At 48.7% G+C, this 16,671-nt stretch overlaps 2 protein-coding genes across 10 annotated transcripts in view; both read left to right on the top strand.

The window, feature by feature from the left end:
• Nucleotides 1–5,063, top strand: part of LOC111845838 (rho GTPase-activating protein 39-like) — an 82,299-nt gene extending 77,236 nt beyond the window's left edge. For both annotated transcript variants that reach the window (XM_072711244.1, XM_072711243.1), the window contains 2 exons: nucleotides 166–335; nucleotides 1,932–5,063. In XM_072711244.1, coding sequence (XP_072567345.1) covers nucleotides 166–335; nucleotides 1,932–2,126 — 365 coding nt within the window. In that variant the 3' untranslated portion in view covers nucleotides 2,127–5,063. The remainder of the gene's footprint in view (nucleotides 1–165; nucleotides 336–1,931) is intronic.
• A 727-nt stretch (nucleotides 5,064–5,790) lies between these two features.
• Nucleotides 5,791–15,898, top strand: eef1db (eukaryotic translation elongation factor 1 delta b (guanine nucleotide exchange protein)). 8 transcript variants are annotated; one of them, XM_072711237.1, is made up of 11 exons: nucleotides 5,842–5,951; nucleotides 6,711–7,013; nucleotides 7,873–8,879; nucleotides 9,518–9,635; nucleotides 11,047–11,118; nucleotides 13,295–13,360; nucleotides 14,096–14,180; nucleotides 14,279–14,379; nucleotides 14,835–15,014; nucleotides 15,154–15,348; nucleotides 15,768–15,898. In XM_072711237.1, the coding sequence occupies exons 3-11, from the start codon at nucleotides 7,909–7,911 to the stop codon at nucleotides 15,804–15,806; spliced, it is 1,827 nt and encodes a 608-aa protein (XP_072567338.1). In that variant the 5' UTR covers nucleotides 5,842–5,951; nucleotides 6,711–7,013; nucleotides 7,873–7,908; the 3' UTR covers nucleotides 15,807–15,898. The 8 variants fall into 8 exon arrangements, with proteins under 8 accessions (XP_072567342.1, XP_023671438.1, XP_072567338.1 ...); XM_072711236.1 differs by having other exon boundaries at nucleotides 5,843–5,951; nucleotides 14,832–15,014; XM_072711239.1 differs by lacking the exon at nucleotides 11,047–11,118 and having other exon boundaries at nucleotides 14,832–15,014.
• Nucleotides 15,899–16,671: the final 773 nt, after the last annotated feature.

Here is a 16,671-nt window from a genome sequence, read left to right as displayed (position 1 = left end):
TTTGATGAGAGTCCGCTGGCTGCCATCCCGTTTCTGACCGAGGTGGAGTCACACGCATGCTCAGGCGTGCAGCTGGGGTTTTCTGTCCTGATCAGATCAGTTAATACCGTGTGCCGGTTCCCTTCACTACAATGGTGTCAGTTACTCGTCTACCCTCCCATTCAGCCTCCCTGCTGAAACTGTGGTACCGTGAACTGGAGGAGCCCCTGATCCCCCACGAGTTCTACGATGAGTGCATCTCGAACTACGACGATGCAGAGGCTGCTGTCAACCTGGTGTTGAACCTGCCCCACATCAACAAGATGGTGCTGTGCTACCTGATCCGCTTCCTGCAGGTCCGCTCCACTTCCTATCCGTCTTTCTCTCTGCCTGCCTTTCAATTTCATGTTGCACTACCTTCTGTTACACTTCTGGTTGTTAATTCTATATTGTGTTACCTTATTTACTTCCAGTTCCACTTCCTGTCCAGTAACTCCATATTGCTTTACCTTATTTACTTCCGGTTCCACTTCCTGTCCAGTAACTCCATATTGCTTTACCTTATTTACTTCCGGTTCCACTTCCTGTCCAGTAACTCCATATTGCTTTACCTTATTTACTTCCGGTTCCACTTCCTGTCCAGTAACTCCATATTGCTTTACCTTATTTACTTCCAGTTCCACTTCCTGTCCAGTAACTCCATATTGCTTTACCTTATTTACTTCCGGTTCCACTTCCTGTCCAGTAACTCCATATTGCTTTACCTTATTTACTTCCGGTTCCACTTCCTGTCCAGTAACTCCATATTGCTTTACCTTATTTACTTCCGGTTCCACTTCCTGTCCAGTAACTCCATATTGCTTTACCTTATTTACTTCCGGTTCCACTTCCTGTCCAGTAACTCCATATTGCTTTACCTTATTTACTTCCGGTTCCACTTCCTGTCCAGTAACTCCATATTGCTTTACCTTATTTACTTCCAGTTCCACTTCCTGTCCAGTAACTCCATATTGCTTTACCTTATTTACTTCCGGTTCCACTTCCTGTCCAGTAACTCCATATTGCTTTACCTTATTTACTTCCGGTTCCACTTCCTGTCCAGTAACTCCATATTGCTTTACCTTATTTACTTCCGGTTCCACTTCCTGTCCAGTAACTCCATATTGCTTTACCTTATTTACTTCCAGTTCCACTTCCTGTCCAGTAACTCCATATTGCTTTACCTTATTTACTTCCGGTTCCACTTCCTGTCCAGTAACTCCATATTGCTTTACCTTATTTACTTCCAGTTCCACTTCCTGTCCAGTATCTCCATATTGCTTTACCTTATTTACTTCCAGTTCCACTTCCTGTCCAGTATCTCCATATTGCTTTACCTTATTTACTTCCAGTTCCACTTCCTGTCCAGTAACTCCATATTGCTTTACCTTATGTACTTCCAGTTCCACTTCCTGTCCAGTAACTCCATATTGCTTTACCTTATTTACTTCCGGTTCCACTTCCTGTCCAGTAAATCCATATTGCTTTACCTTATTTACTTCCGGTTCCACTTCCTGTCCAGTAACTCCATATTGCTTTACCTTATTTACTTCCGGTTCCACTTCCTGTCCAGTAACTCCATATTGCTTTACCTTATTTACTTCCGGTTCCACTTCCTGTCCAGTAACTCCATATTGTGTTACTGTATTTACTTCCTGTTCTGCTTCCTAACTCCACATTGCCTTACCTTGTTTATTTTGTGTTTTGCTTTCTGTCTATCAGTACCTAGTCAAACTGATCTCGCAGCTGTTCTCTATGACCTTTTTTCAGATTTGTTTCTTTCTGAGGGGCCTTTTCCTGTGTCTGTCTCTTCTTCATTCAGTCTTTCTCTCTTTGTAAAGCACACGCATCCCTCCTCTTCCTCTGTTACTTCTGCTGACCCTGTCACTGCCCTGTCCCCTCGCTCTGCCCAGGTGTTCGCACAGCCCGCCAATGTCTCCATCACCAAGATGGACATCAGCAACCTGGCCATGGTCATGGCCCCCAACTGCCTGCGCTGCCAGTCGGACGACCCACGGGTCATCTTTGAGAACACACGCAAGGAGATGTCCTTCATCCGCGTGCTGATCCAAAGGCTGGACACTAGCTTCATGGATGGGGTGCTATAGTCACCAGTGGACCCTAGGGGGCACCGTACACCCGCCCTCCTGAGAGCTGTCCTGTAGGGTCAAGGTGCTGCAGGGTAACACACACATTCACACAGATGCACGCATACCTCGAATACTCCGCCAAAAGGGAATTCACGTACACACGTCCACACACATCATCACGTACAAACACACATAAACGGACGCACAGAAATGGAAGACGCACCAAGAACACACAAACTCACAGTACAGCCAAAACCCAGGTAACGGTTTTCAACTTTACAGACATTGCAGACACACACACACGGACAAAACGTATTCACTCTTACATCTCACACATCATGCATTTAACTTAAGCCAGGTTTTGTCCAATTATTCCTTCATGATATACATAATTTACATGTATTGGCCAGAGTTCATCTTACCCAGTCTCAAACTGAGAGCAAGTCTCAGATTTTCTTTTGCTAAACTGAAGTAGAAAATTGTAGTGAGGAACACAGAGATGTATAAAACAGCCGTTCTTCAATTTTAATAACAAGGGAGTGCTCTGTGTCGCTAGTCAGAAAGTCACCTGCAATAATGCATGCCAGCCAACACAAACACACCTGCACTAAACATACTTTATCAGCGGCAGACACGTACAGACGGATGTTTACACTGTTAAGGATACATGGCCACTGATAGGAATGTGCGTGAATAGAATACACACACACGGCACCACGCTCATAGAGACATACACAAGGGCGAGTCAGAAAGAGTGCTGTATTTCGATGGGCAAACGTACAGGCACATTTCTAGACGCCTCAGAACGGGGGCCTTCCTTCCAAAACACTGGGCTTCCTTGCTGCCCAGCAGCGTAGCCAGGGCTGTATTCCTAGAAATTGCCAAATGAAGACAAAGTCTGCCCAGCTCACCCTCTACTGCGTGAACCTGCAGTCACATGGGTGACCGTAACCAGACCATCACTGACCACTTGCATACCTTGTTTGTTCTGTTGATACTCTTTGCCTCTATTTCTCCTTGAATCAGGATGTCTGGTTTTTGCAGTCTGCCACCTTGATTTCTTTTCCTTTCCCATGCTCATTACGTCGGCGAGCCGGCATTGTCTCTCTACTACATTCCATCCATCTCCATTCGAAGTAGCCAAAACTGCCACGACCCTCAGAGATCTTCAGCCGCTGGATTTGCAACATTCCCGTGGTTTCGCCGCAGTCGCCGTAAAACCCAGGAAAAACATCCAGCGAGGACACTGTGCCAATCACCGCAACACAATCACAAGCATCGGACGTGACCTCCCGGCCTGATTGGCCGAGTGGTTGCCCAGGGTTACCGGACCACGGAAGCTTCAGATGTACAGTAGTATTGAAAATGAGGTGCGGATCAGCCTGACGTGGCTGCTCTGCTCTCCAGCTCGTCTTGCTAGTGATTCTCCATCCACAGGACTGTATCCTTACCCCACTGCCTGCCATCTCCGGCACAGTCAGGAATAAACCACACTGACTCTGTCTCCCTCATGAGGAAGACCCTGTAACCGCCAGTGGAACTCTCTGTGAGAATACCCCCCCGCCCCCAGCCATGTGAAATCAGTCCAGGTGACACACTGATGTGTGTATTAGCCACACTGCTGTCCCGCTCATTCGTATGTGAGCGTGTGATAGAATTTATCTGCTTGTTATCTGTTACGCTAACAGAATTTATGTCTTTAACCTGTTGTTTTATTTAATTTATTTGTATTTATTTAAATTGGATTTTTAAATGTTTTTTTTTTTTATGTGTAAGTAGTGATAGTGTGTGAGAGTGAAGATGCTTATACATTAACAGCTCTTTGCGAGAGCGAAGGGTGAATTTATGTTGCGTATCGTGATTCTGAACATCTTCAGGGGCATGAGTTCAGAGATTATAGTGAAGGTTGGGGTTCCGCCAGGGGCCTGAGGGAAATGTTCGTTCCGAGGCTCTTTCATGGGTCGTGCCTTCAAATATCAGCCATGAAGGTGGACTGTCCCAATACAGGCATACTGGCAGGGTTGTAAACTTTCATAAGCAGGTCATCTGTACCCTGCTCAGAATTTTTGGTGACAGCCAATCAGATGAACATGATAGTACATAATTCAAAAATAAGATTGCAGTTAGTTATGCAACAACCTTGGTGCATTTGGGTGAGAAAATGGGCATCAGGGCGGATCCTGTTACCCAAAGCTCTCCTCTGGGATGGAGAGAGAGCCCAACAGCAGGAGGTTAATGTCTTTCTGCTATCCATATCTAACGTGTCAATCCTCTGAGATTAACCAGCCATAGGGGCTGGAGTGGAGGATGAAGCTCAGTAACACTAACACTCAAAAGTATGCACGCACACACGCAAAGGATTAGTATGGGATATGACACCCTTAAAGTGCGGATATTTGAACCCTGAATCAGAGTCTGAATAGTCACACCACTGACCATTGGTTGGTTTGAGTGATGCTTGAGCCAATCAGAATTGAGTATGCTGAATGGTCATTAGAGAGAGCATTATTAAATTTGACAGTGCTGTTATATGAGTGTCTGTTCAGAGATATATATGCAGACTAACATAATTCTAACATGCGTTGGCTGGATTTAGCCTCCTGCATTGCTCCAATGAGGGATGTTTGGCAAGGTAAATTTAGTTCTTTTACTACATGTGAACTACGAACTGGAAAGAAATATAAAGGGATTAAAAAGCTGTTGCTGTTAATTAATTTTACATTTTGAACGGTTTTTCAGATGTATGTTTCATATTTTTTATTGTTATTACTGTTCTTTTAAAACTGTTACACAGTTGCTGCTGATATTCCGCAGAGAGTTCATTTTCATGCTGGCTAAATATCAGTCCAACTAATAGTCATGGTACTGCCCACGTCATTTCAAGTGTCACACGCTCTTAGAGATAATAACTTGGGTGAGGAAACAGGACATTGTTTAATAAACTATAGAAATGCATTGCTTTGTCTGTGGTGTTTAATATATTGGATGCCCCGATGTGAACGGTGGGTATATTATCCCGTTAATGACCCCTAGTGTACAATTTTATATTGCATCGTTCCTGCCACATAAAATTTCATAGCCATTTAATAGACTGCATTCTTACCACATAATAATCATGTCACATGATATATGTAGTATGTCCTCTCATGAAATGTGTTTGTGCACCTTCTAAGGAATATTTAACGTGTGTATTTTATAACATTACAGAACATTAACAATACTGCACCCGCACAATTAATTTGGACACATTCAGTAGATGGTACGAGTATGTAAAAAAAATAGGACAATTGATTATAGGGAAGCAGTCGTTAAAAATTAATTGCATAATGAGATTAAGTGTATGACGTAACTGGCAGGTGTTCCTCTCACATTTATTTCGCATTCATAATCAAATTTAAATTTACACTGACCTTAGCATACATAGAAATACTACACCGGTTTGGACGCGGCAGAGCTGAGCCATTCAGCACCAGGATTATAAAGCCAAGAAGCTCCGCCCCCTGTCAAGTTCACATGATCATGCCCCGACGTCATACTCAGAATGTTCCATTTTTGATAGGTGGAAGGTAATGTAACGATAAAAAAATATCCAAAAAACCTAGCCATCCTGTAGTATACGTACCATCTAATAGGTGTCTAAATACCTTCAGATCTGTCAGCCACATTAAAAAGGCCGCCAATCGGCCGCGTTTATGAGCGATTTCCGCGGCCGACCCCCCCCCCCGCTTAACAGTGGATATACTGACGCGGTTCTCTATTCGCTGCCCTTTTCCGCTCTTGTCGTCGCGAGAGAGTCGCACGCGGATTGTCCTGCTCGCCGAAATAAAGCGATAAAATTTCACAGTGAGTAAATGAGCGCTGATTCTCGCGTCACTCTGGCCCCTGGCTGCCTTCGGACGTGTCCGCCGATGCCGCCGTGACCCTTTGACGCTGACGGGGCGGTTAACGGGGCGGCGGCAGCGGCGGCGGCGGCGGCGGCGGCGGGGGGGTTGGGGCTCGGGCTCCCCGTGTCACGATAGGGCCAGGGGCTCCCCGTGTCACGATGGGGCCAGGTGTAGGCGAGCCCAGGGTCGGAGGATAGCGGTAGCGAGCTGAGGGTCGCACGGCAGTCTGGATAATGCTAATAATCACTGTGCGGGTGTGGGATGCTGCCGTTAAAATGTCCGCCCGCTTTACTCCATCGAAGCGGTACCCCGCCACCCTAAAGGTGAGCTGGTGACAGGCTGAGGCTGCCGCGGAGTACGGTGCACGGCTTAAAGGCCGATCTCTGGCCGAGGTTTATTCTGGTGGTCGGGATTTGCTGGCTTTGTGCGGTATTTTGTTTATATATAAAAAGGATTGTGTTGCATATAAAATCTGTATATATCAATATAAAATGTGTATATAATGTTTGTGACCGTATTGTGTGTGTGTGTGTGTGTGTGTGTGATTTGTATGTGAATTTGTTGCATAGTAGTATGAAATTGTTGCTTATGTGACTATGGTTTACCGTTTAAACATTGAAATTGTTACTTACTGTTTATATGATATGAAACGAACCTGATGTATTAATCACCCTGCCTTTATAATGACCAGTTTCTCTGTTTTCTTAATGCTGCCAAGGACTTGCAAAGTGAGTATTTGATTGTCGGAACTTACTCCTCCTCTATATAATACCTCCGAAAGTACTTGAATGTTAGACACAAGGAAACAAAGCATCCTTAAGATTACTATGTAAATGCGCGATAAAAAATGTACCACCTCGGCCCGCGTTGCGTCGGTTTTAATGAGCTCCGGCTTTGAGTGCATGGTGTTCAGGCTCGAGTCACCCCAACCTAACTGTGCCCATCCACCCATGCTTCGCGGATGAAAGGGCCCCACCAAGCATTTCTGTTACTTGATCCCACTGCCGGGCACCTCCAGCCGGTGAGTAGCGGCAAGTGTTCCGCTGCATGCCGTGCGGTGGACGTTGTGTGTCGGCAGTCACCACCCACCCTGTCACCCACACTGGTTCCTCTCCTTCACATAGTTTATTTTTTTTTAATGCACGTATTTAGTTTGGTTTGATTCTGTGTCCGTTTGCTGCTGTTTCCTAAAACAGCCCGCCTGATGTTCATCTGTGACTTGATTTTTCGCTTGCCCTTAATGTTCCGTTAATACTGATCGTGTACTTTTCAACTGCCAAAAGCTTATGGCTGACATGTCCTAAGCCCCGGTAAACTTGTGCACAGAGACCTCAAGGTTTCCCCATCAGAGGCATCGTAAACTGCTCCTGCCAATCCTGTCCTAGGCTATTTTTATAGGTGCATAAAATGTTTTTAGCCCAGTTTGCAGGTGCAACTGAGTGTTTTTCAACAGCGACTTTAGAGAATGAGGTCACAATGAATTTCATTTCACATTGATTTTGTAGTTTTGTTTTGGCCTGTGTTTGTTTCCATTCTCAGCTGCATGCCTCTGTTTTCAGTGGGGCAGTGATCCAAGACCTTGATTTTAAAGGCTCTTAGCAATTTGTGTGGTTTTAATTAAGCTCAGATCATGCATCACAGTTAAGTGGTGCAGTCTCTCTGAACGCAGTGTCACATAGGCAGGGTAGCAGGTATAGCTTAAGGGGGTTGGGTGTAGGTGGATTCATAAGCCTTTTAAGTTAAAGCACTTTATCCTGGGAAGTGTGAAAGGTCTCGGGATCAGCCCCATTTTGTTTTAAATCCAGTATAAAATTAAGTCTTAAGCCTGCCCCTGTTACCTGTTCCTCTCTTCGTTCCCTGTGCTGCATTTTGGATTCAAGAAGTGAAAATCCTCCCCCCCCCCCTCAAATCAAGATATGGATCAGGCCAAGCTGGATCAGGCTCACGTGGACAGCACCACCTGTGCACCTGCGGAGGGGTGGCCTGGAGTGGTCCCCCGGGAGGGAAACGGCACTTCGTCCTCACCGGAGAGCAGCAGCGTAAACGGCGACGTGCGGCGCGTAGGGAAGCGGCAGCGGCGCCGCAAGCGTTCCTCTCGCTCGGAGACCAAGGCTGCTGGCGTGGAAGGGCGTCTTGGCGGGCGAGGGGACGGGCAACATGTCTCCCCCAGCGAAAGCCGCTCCCCTGGGCCCAGCGCAATGCTGCTCGGGCTCCAGGCGGACACAGTGTGGTTCGGCCGCAGCGCCTATGAGCAGGCCGAGAGCTCCTACCAGCGGTGGCTGGTCAGTCAGGCTTCTGCCCCGGATGGGTCCATTCCACCGGCACCATCGGGCCGGGAGACCTCGCGCAGTCCTCCATCCGTTGCCCCAGCCATGTCCGAACAGTCTGCCGACGGTCGCCATGCTGGCCAGGAGGCCTGCCACCACCTGGTGCAGGCAGTGTTGGCGAACAAGCCGTCCTCCGACTCAGCCGAGCGCTGTCTCATGGAGCAGGCCCACCCCCGTGCTGCTCCCGGGTCCCTGTCCCTCCCCCCCGGGCGCGGCCTGGCCGCTCAGCCCACCCCCGACGAGGGCTATCTCACCCAGGCCCCCACCCCAGCTACCCCCTCCCCCATGGCCCAGCAGGAGTCTGTGAACGGGCTGCCCCGTTTTCCCGCCGAGCTAGTCGGGGGCGTGTGGGTGGAGAAGCCTCGCTACGACCAGGCGGAGTCCGCCTACTACCAGCGGCTGTATGGCCGTCCTGCGGCGGCCCAGGGTGGGGACAAGCCCGCAGGAGCCAAGGACTCCGGCAGGCCAGCCAAGGTGGCAAAAGACCAAAATGGGCCAGGACCTGAGGAAAACGGCGCCCCCCGGAGGGACAAGTATCGCCCGTCTTCACAAGGAGGACGGTCGGCTGACATCACAAGCTTACTCGTTTTTTTTTTTTATATATATATATATGTGTGTGCATACACTTTTGTTGTGTGTGTGTGTGTGTGTGTGTGTGTGTGTGTCCTGCAGCATGTTACTTTATAAACAAAAGTCTGTAAATGTTCCACATGAGGCAGCTCTCTGAAGCTATGTTGTGGTTTTATACATCCAGTTTTGTAGTCTTTTAGCTTTTATACATCCAGTTTTGTAGTCTTTTTCGACACGTTTGTTCTTCAGGCTTTTTTTGACGCGGTTTCTTGTTGCTGCGGGGCCGTGTGATTTAGAGGTCAGGCCTCTATTTGAAGGCCGGCAGACATTCCACCCGGTAGCTGGGTTGTTTTCGGAGCAGATGACGAGCTCCCCTTCCGCATCCTCGCCCCTGGCAGCTCGTGTCTGATGTACCTCCCAGTGTCCTTGTGAAGGCTTTGGAATCCCGTCGATTTTCTTGAGGCTAGACAGGGAACCTGACCCATATCCTGCCAGGGCTTGTAGCTGTTAAGCTGTTGGTCAGTGAGCAGCCTGCCTGCCCCACCCCCACCCCGTCTGGCGGCCTGTAGCCAATGAGAGTGCCTCGCTGCCCTCATGTGACTCCACTCTCCTTCCTGTCTCCCCTTAGCACAATGACTGCCGTGCAGTACCTGTCCCAGGAGAAGATCTGGTTCGAGAAGACCCAGTACGACGAGGCCGAGCGGCGTTTCTACGAGGGGGTCAATGGCCCGGCACTCCAGGCACAGGTACCCCCTTCACGTGGCCCATCCCCAGTACGATGAGGCTGTCTGCCCTCACAGTCCTCAGGGTGGGGACTGTAGGACCCTGTGTGTGCCGTCCGACTGCCTGTGATTTTCCCGCTCTGGAAACGTAACAGCCTGTCTTTACAGCTCATTAATCCTCCTTTATTAAACCAAGCTGATTCTGCTACTCGCCACTGAAATATAAAGGCAGCTTGAAGGAAATGTAAGGGAGTCCTTGGTGATTTTTGGTTGACTGCCGGCCCTGTGTTTTATAAGGTGTAAACGGTGTGGGGTTTCCCTTTTGTTTATGGCTGAGCAGATTGGATTTTAAGCATCATCGTAACCTGGGAAACACCTTGACCCTTTGCGATGAAATCAGTGCGTCTTTCTGGTCAGGAGGTTACTCCTTCTCCTTATCATGGAGTTGGGGGGGTTTCTTATCTTGCACTCTCTCGTCAAGAAGATGGTTGCCGCGTGTCTGCACCCCGGGTGATTTCCCCCCCCCGGCGTCGATCGCCAGGCTCACCGGCAGCGAGCTGTGGGCTTCACGCCCGGTCACGTCCCGGCACTGGGGAGACCGGTGGGGCTGCGTTTTGCGTCAGTCTCGATGAGAGCACTTCTCACGTTTCGGGTTATTTTTAGTCTGTCTGAGCAGCCCGGTGGTGGAGACGGCGCCCCCTGCAGCCTGTGAGCGGAGCAGGCCGGGACAGTGGACGGTTGATGGGGGCAGGTGCAGCCCTTGTGCGATCGACACGCTGACAAACCGAACAGCAGCCCACTGCCTCTGACGTTCAGTGTAACACGACCTGCCGTTATCTAAAAGCTCTGCTTTCGTTTTTAAGCATTTTAAGTGCTGTTCCCAAGAGTGTATAAGGTAACCTGTCATTTCTCTCCCCCGAGATTTGGCTTGAGACGGATGCTAATGTACGTGTTGGAGATTATTATTATTATTATTATTCGTTTATGCTGTTATCTGATATGCAGCTGAATCAGCTTCGAGCTCGTTGGACCCCCACCCCCTGACTCAAATTAAATACTTTGTACGATATCCGATTACCCAGAGTGTGTTGTTTATTTTTTTTTTCTGGGATAGGCTGGTTGTTTTTAGGAATATCTGAACAGTGCTCATTTAAGCTAAAGTCTTTAAACACCTCTCACCTGAATCTGGAGGAGGACACATGGGTTTTGCTGAATAAAGGAAGCTTCGGGTGTCGTTTTTAATGTTTTAAATTTCCCCGGAGGGAAGCCGTGCCGTGTTCTGCCCATTACTCCCCCCCCCACCCCGTCAGCGTGCAGTGCCTCACAGCCTTTTGTCCTGGGCGGCTGCGCTTTAGCCCCGATTCCGGCTTTTTCCTTGCGCCCCCTTGTGGCGCCTGCTCTGACCTGCCTGTCTCTGCCCCCTGTGCCCCTACAGGACACTGGAGCTAACACCATCCTACAGGACATTGCCCGGGCGCGTGAGAATATCCAGAAATCCCTCGCCGGAGTGAGTACTGTGCTCTCCAGTACCCCCCCCCCTGCCCCTGCAGGCTCCTGGTGGGGGTGTCTATGTAGGACTGCCCTCCTCCCTTCCATCCTCGCCTTTTCGTTCATCCGGAGGGAGGGCTGCTGGTTTCGTGTGTGCCCCACATCCGGATCATTCCCTCCTCCCTGTTCACCTTCTCTTGTCCCATAATTCTGTAGCCTGGGCTTTCTTATCTGAGATGAATAATCCAAGAATCAATCGAGGTTTGCCTTTCCCGCTTTTCCAAACCAAATCGAGCTTTTTTTGCGTTCATACAAATCGTTTTGGTGCTCTGATTTCATTTGACGCTCATTTTAGAACGATTTCCTTGCGTATATCGATTTTGATTTATTTATTTTTTTTCCCCCCTAGAGCCTTTTTGCTTCTTGGCTGAATTTAAAGGCTGTGTTTTTGTTCGCTGACTTTCATGTCCTTCGTTTATGAGCTGCGTTCTGTTGCCCCTTGACCCTCTCCAACCCTCTTCCAGTTCATCACTGGAATCCTGATCTTATTCATTCTAAGAGCTTCCTAACGGGCCCCCATGTCTTTGAGGCCACGTCAGAATGGCGGGTCATCTCCCCCCCCTCCCCCGCCCACTCTGACCCGTCGCAGAGACACCTCGGCTGTCCGGGACGCTTGGGGATCCGTCAGGATGCCGAAGTCGGTTACAAAATTATGGGACGCCTCCCCCCTCTTCCAGGTCCTTCACACCAGTGGCCCTGACTGTTAACACTCACTGTGTCGATACCTTCTGACTGCATGCGTACACGTTCTAACGCCCCGCCCACTCATCTGCAGCAGCCAATCACGTGTTATTGCCTGTTACTGCCCACCCATGAGATTCCTCAGCCTATCACACGTTCTCTCTGGTGATGCACGTGAAGCTTGTAGCACCTGCTTTCTAAAGGGAGTGAGGCTTGTTGGTCTCTGCTTGATTTGGATTTGTTTGGGACATGATGGAAGATGAAGTGTGGAGAGAAGTGTATGGCCCAGCTTGATGGACCCCTTTCTGCGATTTCTATTCCCTCGTTCTTCAGCGGATCGCCAGATCGTGCGACTCACATTCTCGGTCATCCATCGCTGTTTCACTTTTCTGAACTTCAACCTCAAGGCTCTCCAACTTTGAACACACCTGGGCGCTGTGTAGCCCAGTCGGTTAGGGAATTGTGCCCATGACCGGAAGGTTGTGAGTTTGTATCCCATGACTGGTCGAGAAATCATTTTCTTTGGGCCTTGCAAGACCTTAGCCCCATCTGCTCCAGGCGTGCTGGGTGCTGTCTGTCTGTCCCTTTACTCACTTAAAGCATCTGTTGAAAAAAGGTTCCATTCATTGCGATCATAATTGGTCACTCTAAGGTCTTGAAAGGCCAAAAGAACGAAACTGGAGCTCTAGGCAAAACCCTCTGAAATCAACATGTAGATCCAAGCATCTTTATCCCTTGAAGAAAGCTTGAATAAACTCCTGTTCGTGCACTAACGCTTTTTTAAAAAAATGACCTTCACTCAAGTTGTTGCATGCAAATGCAGTTTAAGTACTTGAATAACCAAGGCTGATCTGTGTCCTTTGCGAAGGTCTTCTGCCTAACATGACTGAGCTGTGCATATTGTTTAGACGGTACTGCTGGGAGTCGTGCGTTGAGTCACTGTGTCTCGTCCTGGTGGTGAAGCTGCTTTTGTGGTGTTACTGTGCCTCAGTTTTGGAGAACTGCCGTGATGTGTGGTGATGCGTTCCCTGTCCATGATGCGCGGTGATGCGTTTCCTGTCCGTGATGCGCTTCCTGTCGGGGCCGTCGGGTAGTGATCCTGTAACCGGAGCGTTGCATGGTTTTGTTGCTTTAAACCGCGGTAGTTATTTTGGTGCTGCTGTGCTGTGGTTGGTGTTGGGATGCTGAAAGAGATCCCCCCCCTCCAGCTGTTTGTGTGAAAATGATCTCCCCCGCCCCCCTCCCACTGTGTGCGTGTGTTTCTGCATGACCTTGCATGCTGAATCCGCATGTCGTTGCATGGCATCATGCCATCCCATCCTGGGTGGTCTGCATGAGGGTATCTCCCATTTTTGGTCATGTTAGTCCTCATCTTCCTCTATCTTCTCCGCACCGTTTGGCTTCACGCGACTTCCTTTCTCTCATCTTCCCCACCCGCCCTTCGCAAACGCCAGCTGAAGACAACACTGCATTCTGGGAAAGGCTCATCCTGCCCCCCTAAGCATCGCCAAGCACAGCCTGTAAGTTAACCACCCCCCCCCCCAGACCCCACCCTCTTCATTCCCTCAGGCCTGGTCTCTCCGTGCAGCCTTAAGCTCACTTCTTCCTGCCTGCTTGCTTTACCCACAATCCCTTTGTTTTGTGCTTTTAGTCTTTTGAGCCTAATCATACAAGAGACTTGCTCATTGGTCTATGTGTGCAGGTGACTGATTCTCTCCAGTCGGTGATGTCCATCAGCTTAGCCTTTGACTAAGTTGAGGTTTGACTCGACTACAAGCCCAGCTGGCTTTTGGTAGCCATTCCCCGTGCCGCTGGGCTTAGGAAATCTTGCCATCTTTTCGAGCAGCAACGTCTGCCACTCAGGGCTAACTTGGATGCTAAGATTTACCCCAATCCCCCTGCAGCTTTTGTCTGTTCAAATAGCGCTGCCATAGTGACGGCTAACTTCTGTGTTTTCCATAATAGCAAGCTTATCTTGATATGCTGATATAGCCCATTTCCTGCCGGGTACATTTACAAGGTATTCTAATATTAGGGTGTAATTCGTTGGACTTTGAGGGGAGTTTATGTTCCAGCCTTAGTTGAAGTGAGAGGTGATCTTGTGGCCTCCTGACCTGGAGTTAACAGGCTGGTTTCTCTTTTGAAGAACAACTATATGTCAGAGTTCCTCTGGTTGGTGTTTTTAAAGGAGCCAGTCCAGCCAGGTTATCCCAGACCTCTGTCCCCTGACCCTTGACCTTTGAACCTGTCTCCAGAACACAGCACCTGGTACCGGAGACCATGGAGAGCTCGTCACACGCATGAAGGATTTGGAACTGGAGAACCAGAGTCTGCACAAAGGTGTGTGTTTGGGTGGGCTGAAAGGGTGATATTTTTGGGGTTGTCCTGGGTCGTGTTGTGCTTGTGATCGTCCTGACCTTCTCCTGATTCCCACCCAGTGGTGGAGGACTTGCGCTCCGCTCTCTCCAGGCTGGAGGCCAGGGTGGCTGTCCTGGAGAAGGTTCCTGGTTCTGCAGCTACAGCGGCTCCTTGTGCTAAGGTGTGACCCTTCCCGCCTTGGTACATGTTAAAGTAGCACCTGATTTATACCTGGTAGGTTCCAGTCAGTACTTTGAAGGATGTTTTTCTAAGGTTAAACCAGAGGTTGTTTTGTTGTAATATCTTCTGTTGCTGCTCTGTGTTGCCTGAATTATCAGTCTTGTTAAATTAAACCCTTTGATCCCTTTTAATCAATTTGACATCCAATTCTGACGGGACTGGTACATGCAAGGCCAGGTCCATTGAGCAGCAAACAGATGGTGTTTGATCAAACTGTTGTGTTGAGCTAATGGTCAGGAAAGAAATGAAGTTTCAATTGACTTCAAATGATTTGAGTGGGAAGGTTTCTCTTTACAGCTTTTGATTGGTTTAAGTAAATGATTGACAGGTCAGTAAACCCACCCATACCTTGCACACTGCTCACAGACGTGTCCCTCCCTGTTCTTTGTCCAGCAGCCCAAAGAGCGGGCCCCGGTGGAGGAGGAGGACGACGACCTGGACCTGTTTGGCAGCGAAGAGGAGGAAGACGCAGAGGCGGAGCGCATCCGGGAGCAGCGAGTCAAGGAGTACACTGAGAGGAAGGCCAAGAAGCCCACCATCATTGCCAAATCCTCCATCTTGCTGGACGTTAAGCCCGTGAGTTCCGCCCCCCCCCCCCCCCCGGTGTCATTGCACCGCACCTTTCATTTACAGTAAACCCCTTTAGCAGATGCATTTGTTTTGAGACTGAATTGTACGTCAAGTGAGGTAGCATCCCGACTCTGTCGCCCCCTAGTGGGACGACGAGACAGACATGGCCAAGCTGGAAGAGTGCGTGCGCTCGGTGCAGGCCGATGGCCTCCTGTGGGGCACCTCCAAGCTGGTGCCCGTGGGCTACGGCATCAAGAAGCTGCAGATCCAGTGCGTGGTGGAGGACGACAAGGTCGGCACCGACATGCTGGAAGAGGAGATCACCAAATTCGAGGACTACGTGAGTGCACCGCGCCGCCCTTCGCTGCCAGCAGGGCGGCAGACTTCTGAGATTCCTATGCTTACTGTTCAGGGAGTCTGCACTAAAAGTGCTAGTGTTTCTCATCCTGCTGATGCCACATTGCTGAAATAAGTATTCCAGAGTCCTCTGAGATACTGCTCATAGCACTGAGGATTCATGGGAAATGTAGTACAAGCTTCGATATAACAAAATGAACCTTTTGATTGAGTCATTAGCAGACGTTTCTGCAGCCTCATCTAAAGGTGACCCTCTAAGCCAGACCCATTACCTATCTTTGGTACTGCAGAGGTATCTAAACCCACTGACTTCAGAAATGACCTTGGTCATCTGTAGTCGTTAATTCTGCTGAATGGTGTTGTCATGACAACCATCACCGACCTGACGTTTCCTGCTTTCAGGTCCAGAGCGTGGATGTTGCTGCTTTCAACAAGATCTAACCCAATCCCCCTGTCCCCACCCACCCGACCATCACTGTATCTATTGCTGTGAGTCACCGTTACCAATAAATCAGCCTCAAATCAGCGGCAAATTCTTGCAGTTTTTCCTCATTATTTCATACCTCCCCCAGCACCCACAGTCAGGTCCAGATATGTCACCTCTATTAGAGGCATTTAGACTGAAGGTAACTAACCTCTGTCCGATCTCATTAAAAATGCAGCCGGTGCACAGATCACACCCATGTGTATGTCATGGAAAATCATGTTCTTGGCCATATTGTGTTCACATCAAATATTTACGGTGTCATGAATTCACAATGGACGCTTAAAAGCTGGACAGTGGTCACAAGTTTAAAAGCTCTCTTGAAGCTTTGTAGTATTTTTGTAGGCATCTACTCTTTGGTCATGATTTATCTTCTTGACCATTTGTGTGAAAACCGACGGGTTGGGGCTCGCTGTATGTATCGTTGTGATACCGTGTTGAATTGGTGGTGATAAACCAACAATAGACTCCATTAAAATGCTTTAAATAACACACAGAATCCATTCAATGGTCTTCAAATGTGCGCTCAAATTAAAATAGATACATGCATTGAAGAGACCCTCCGCATTCAAAGAATTAGAACCTGCAAGGTTATTGACAGTATATAAACAGAAGAATGTTCCCTTTACCCACCCCAATCTCCTTAATTAAATACCAATTTAATTAGGATACTACTCAGATGCTGCATAGTGCATTTTCTGGGTTCAGTGCCTACAAAACTGTGGGGTCCAGTCTTCCCCCCCCAGCCAGTGTTCCCTCAATCACAGCACAGTACCACTGTGAACAGAGAGGTGACTGTGTCTTGTGGGTAATTCTTCAGCA

The sequence above is a fragment of the Paramormyrops kingsleyae genome, chromosome 4 (assembly GCF_048594095.1).
Source record: "Paramormyrops kingsleyae isolate MSU_618 chromosome 4, PKINGS_0.4, whole genome shotgun sequence".
Taxonomy (NCBI): Eukaryota; Metazoa; Chordata; class Actinopteri; order Osteoglossiformes; family Mormyridae; genus Paramormyrops; species Paramormyrops kingsleyae.
Note: the sequence above shows the minus strand (reverse complement) of the source record. Positions and strands in the feature narration are given on the sequence as shown.

Coding starts and splice junctions, on each gene's coding strand:
- eef1db (XM_072711236.1), top strand. CDS start 7,909: ATGGATCAGGCCAAGCTGGATCAGGCTCACGTGGACAGCACCACCTGT. Junction 9,636..11,046: donor GCCCGGCACTCCAGGCACAG/GTACCCCCTTCA, acceptor GTGCCCCTACAG/GACACTGGAGCTAACACCAT. Junction 11,119..13,294: donor TCCAGAAATCCCTCGCCGGA/GTGAGTACTGTG, acceptor CGCAAACGCCAG/CTGAAGACAACACTGCATTC.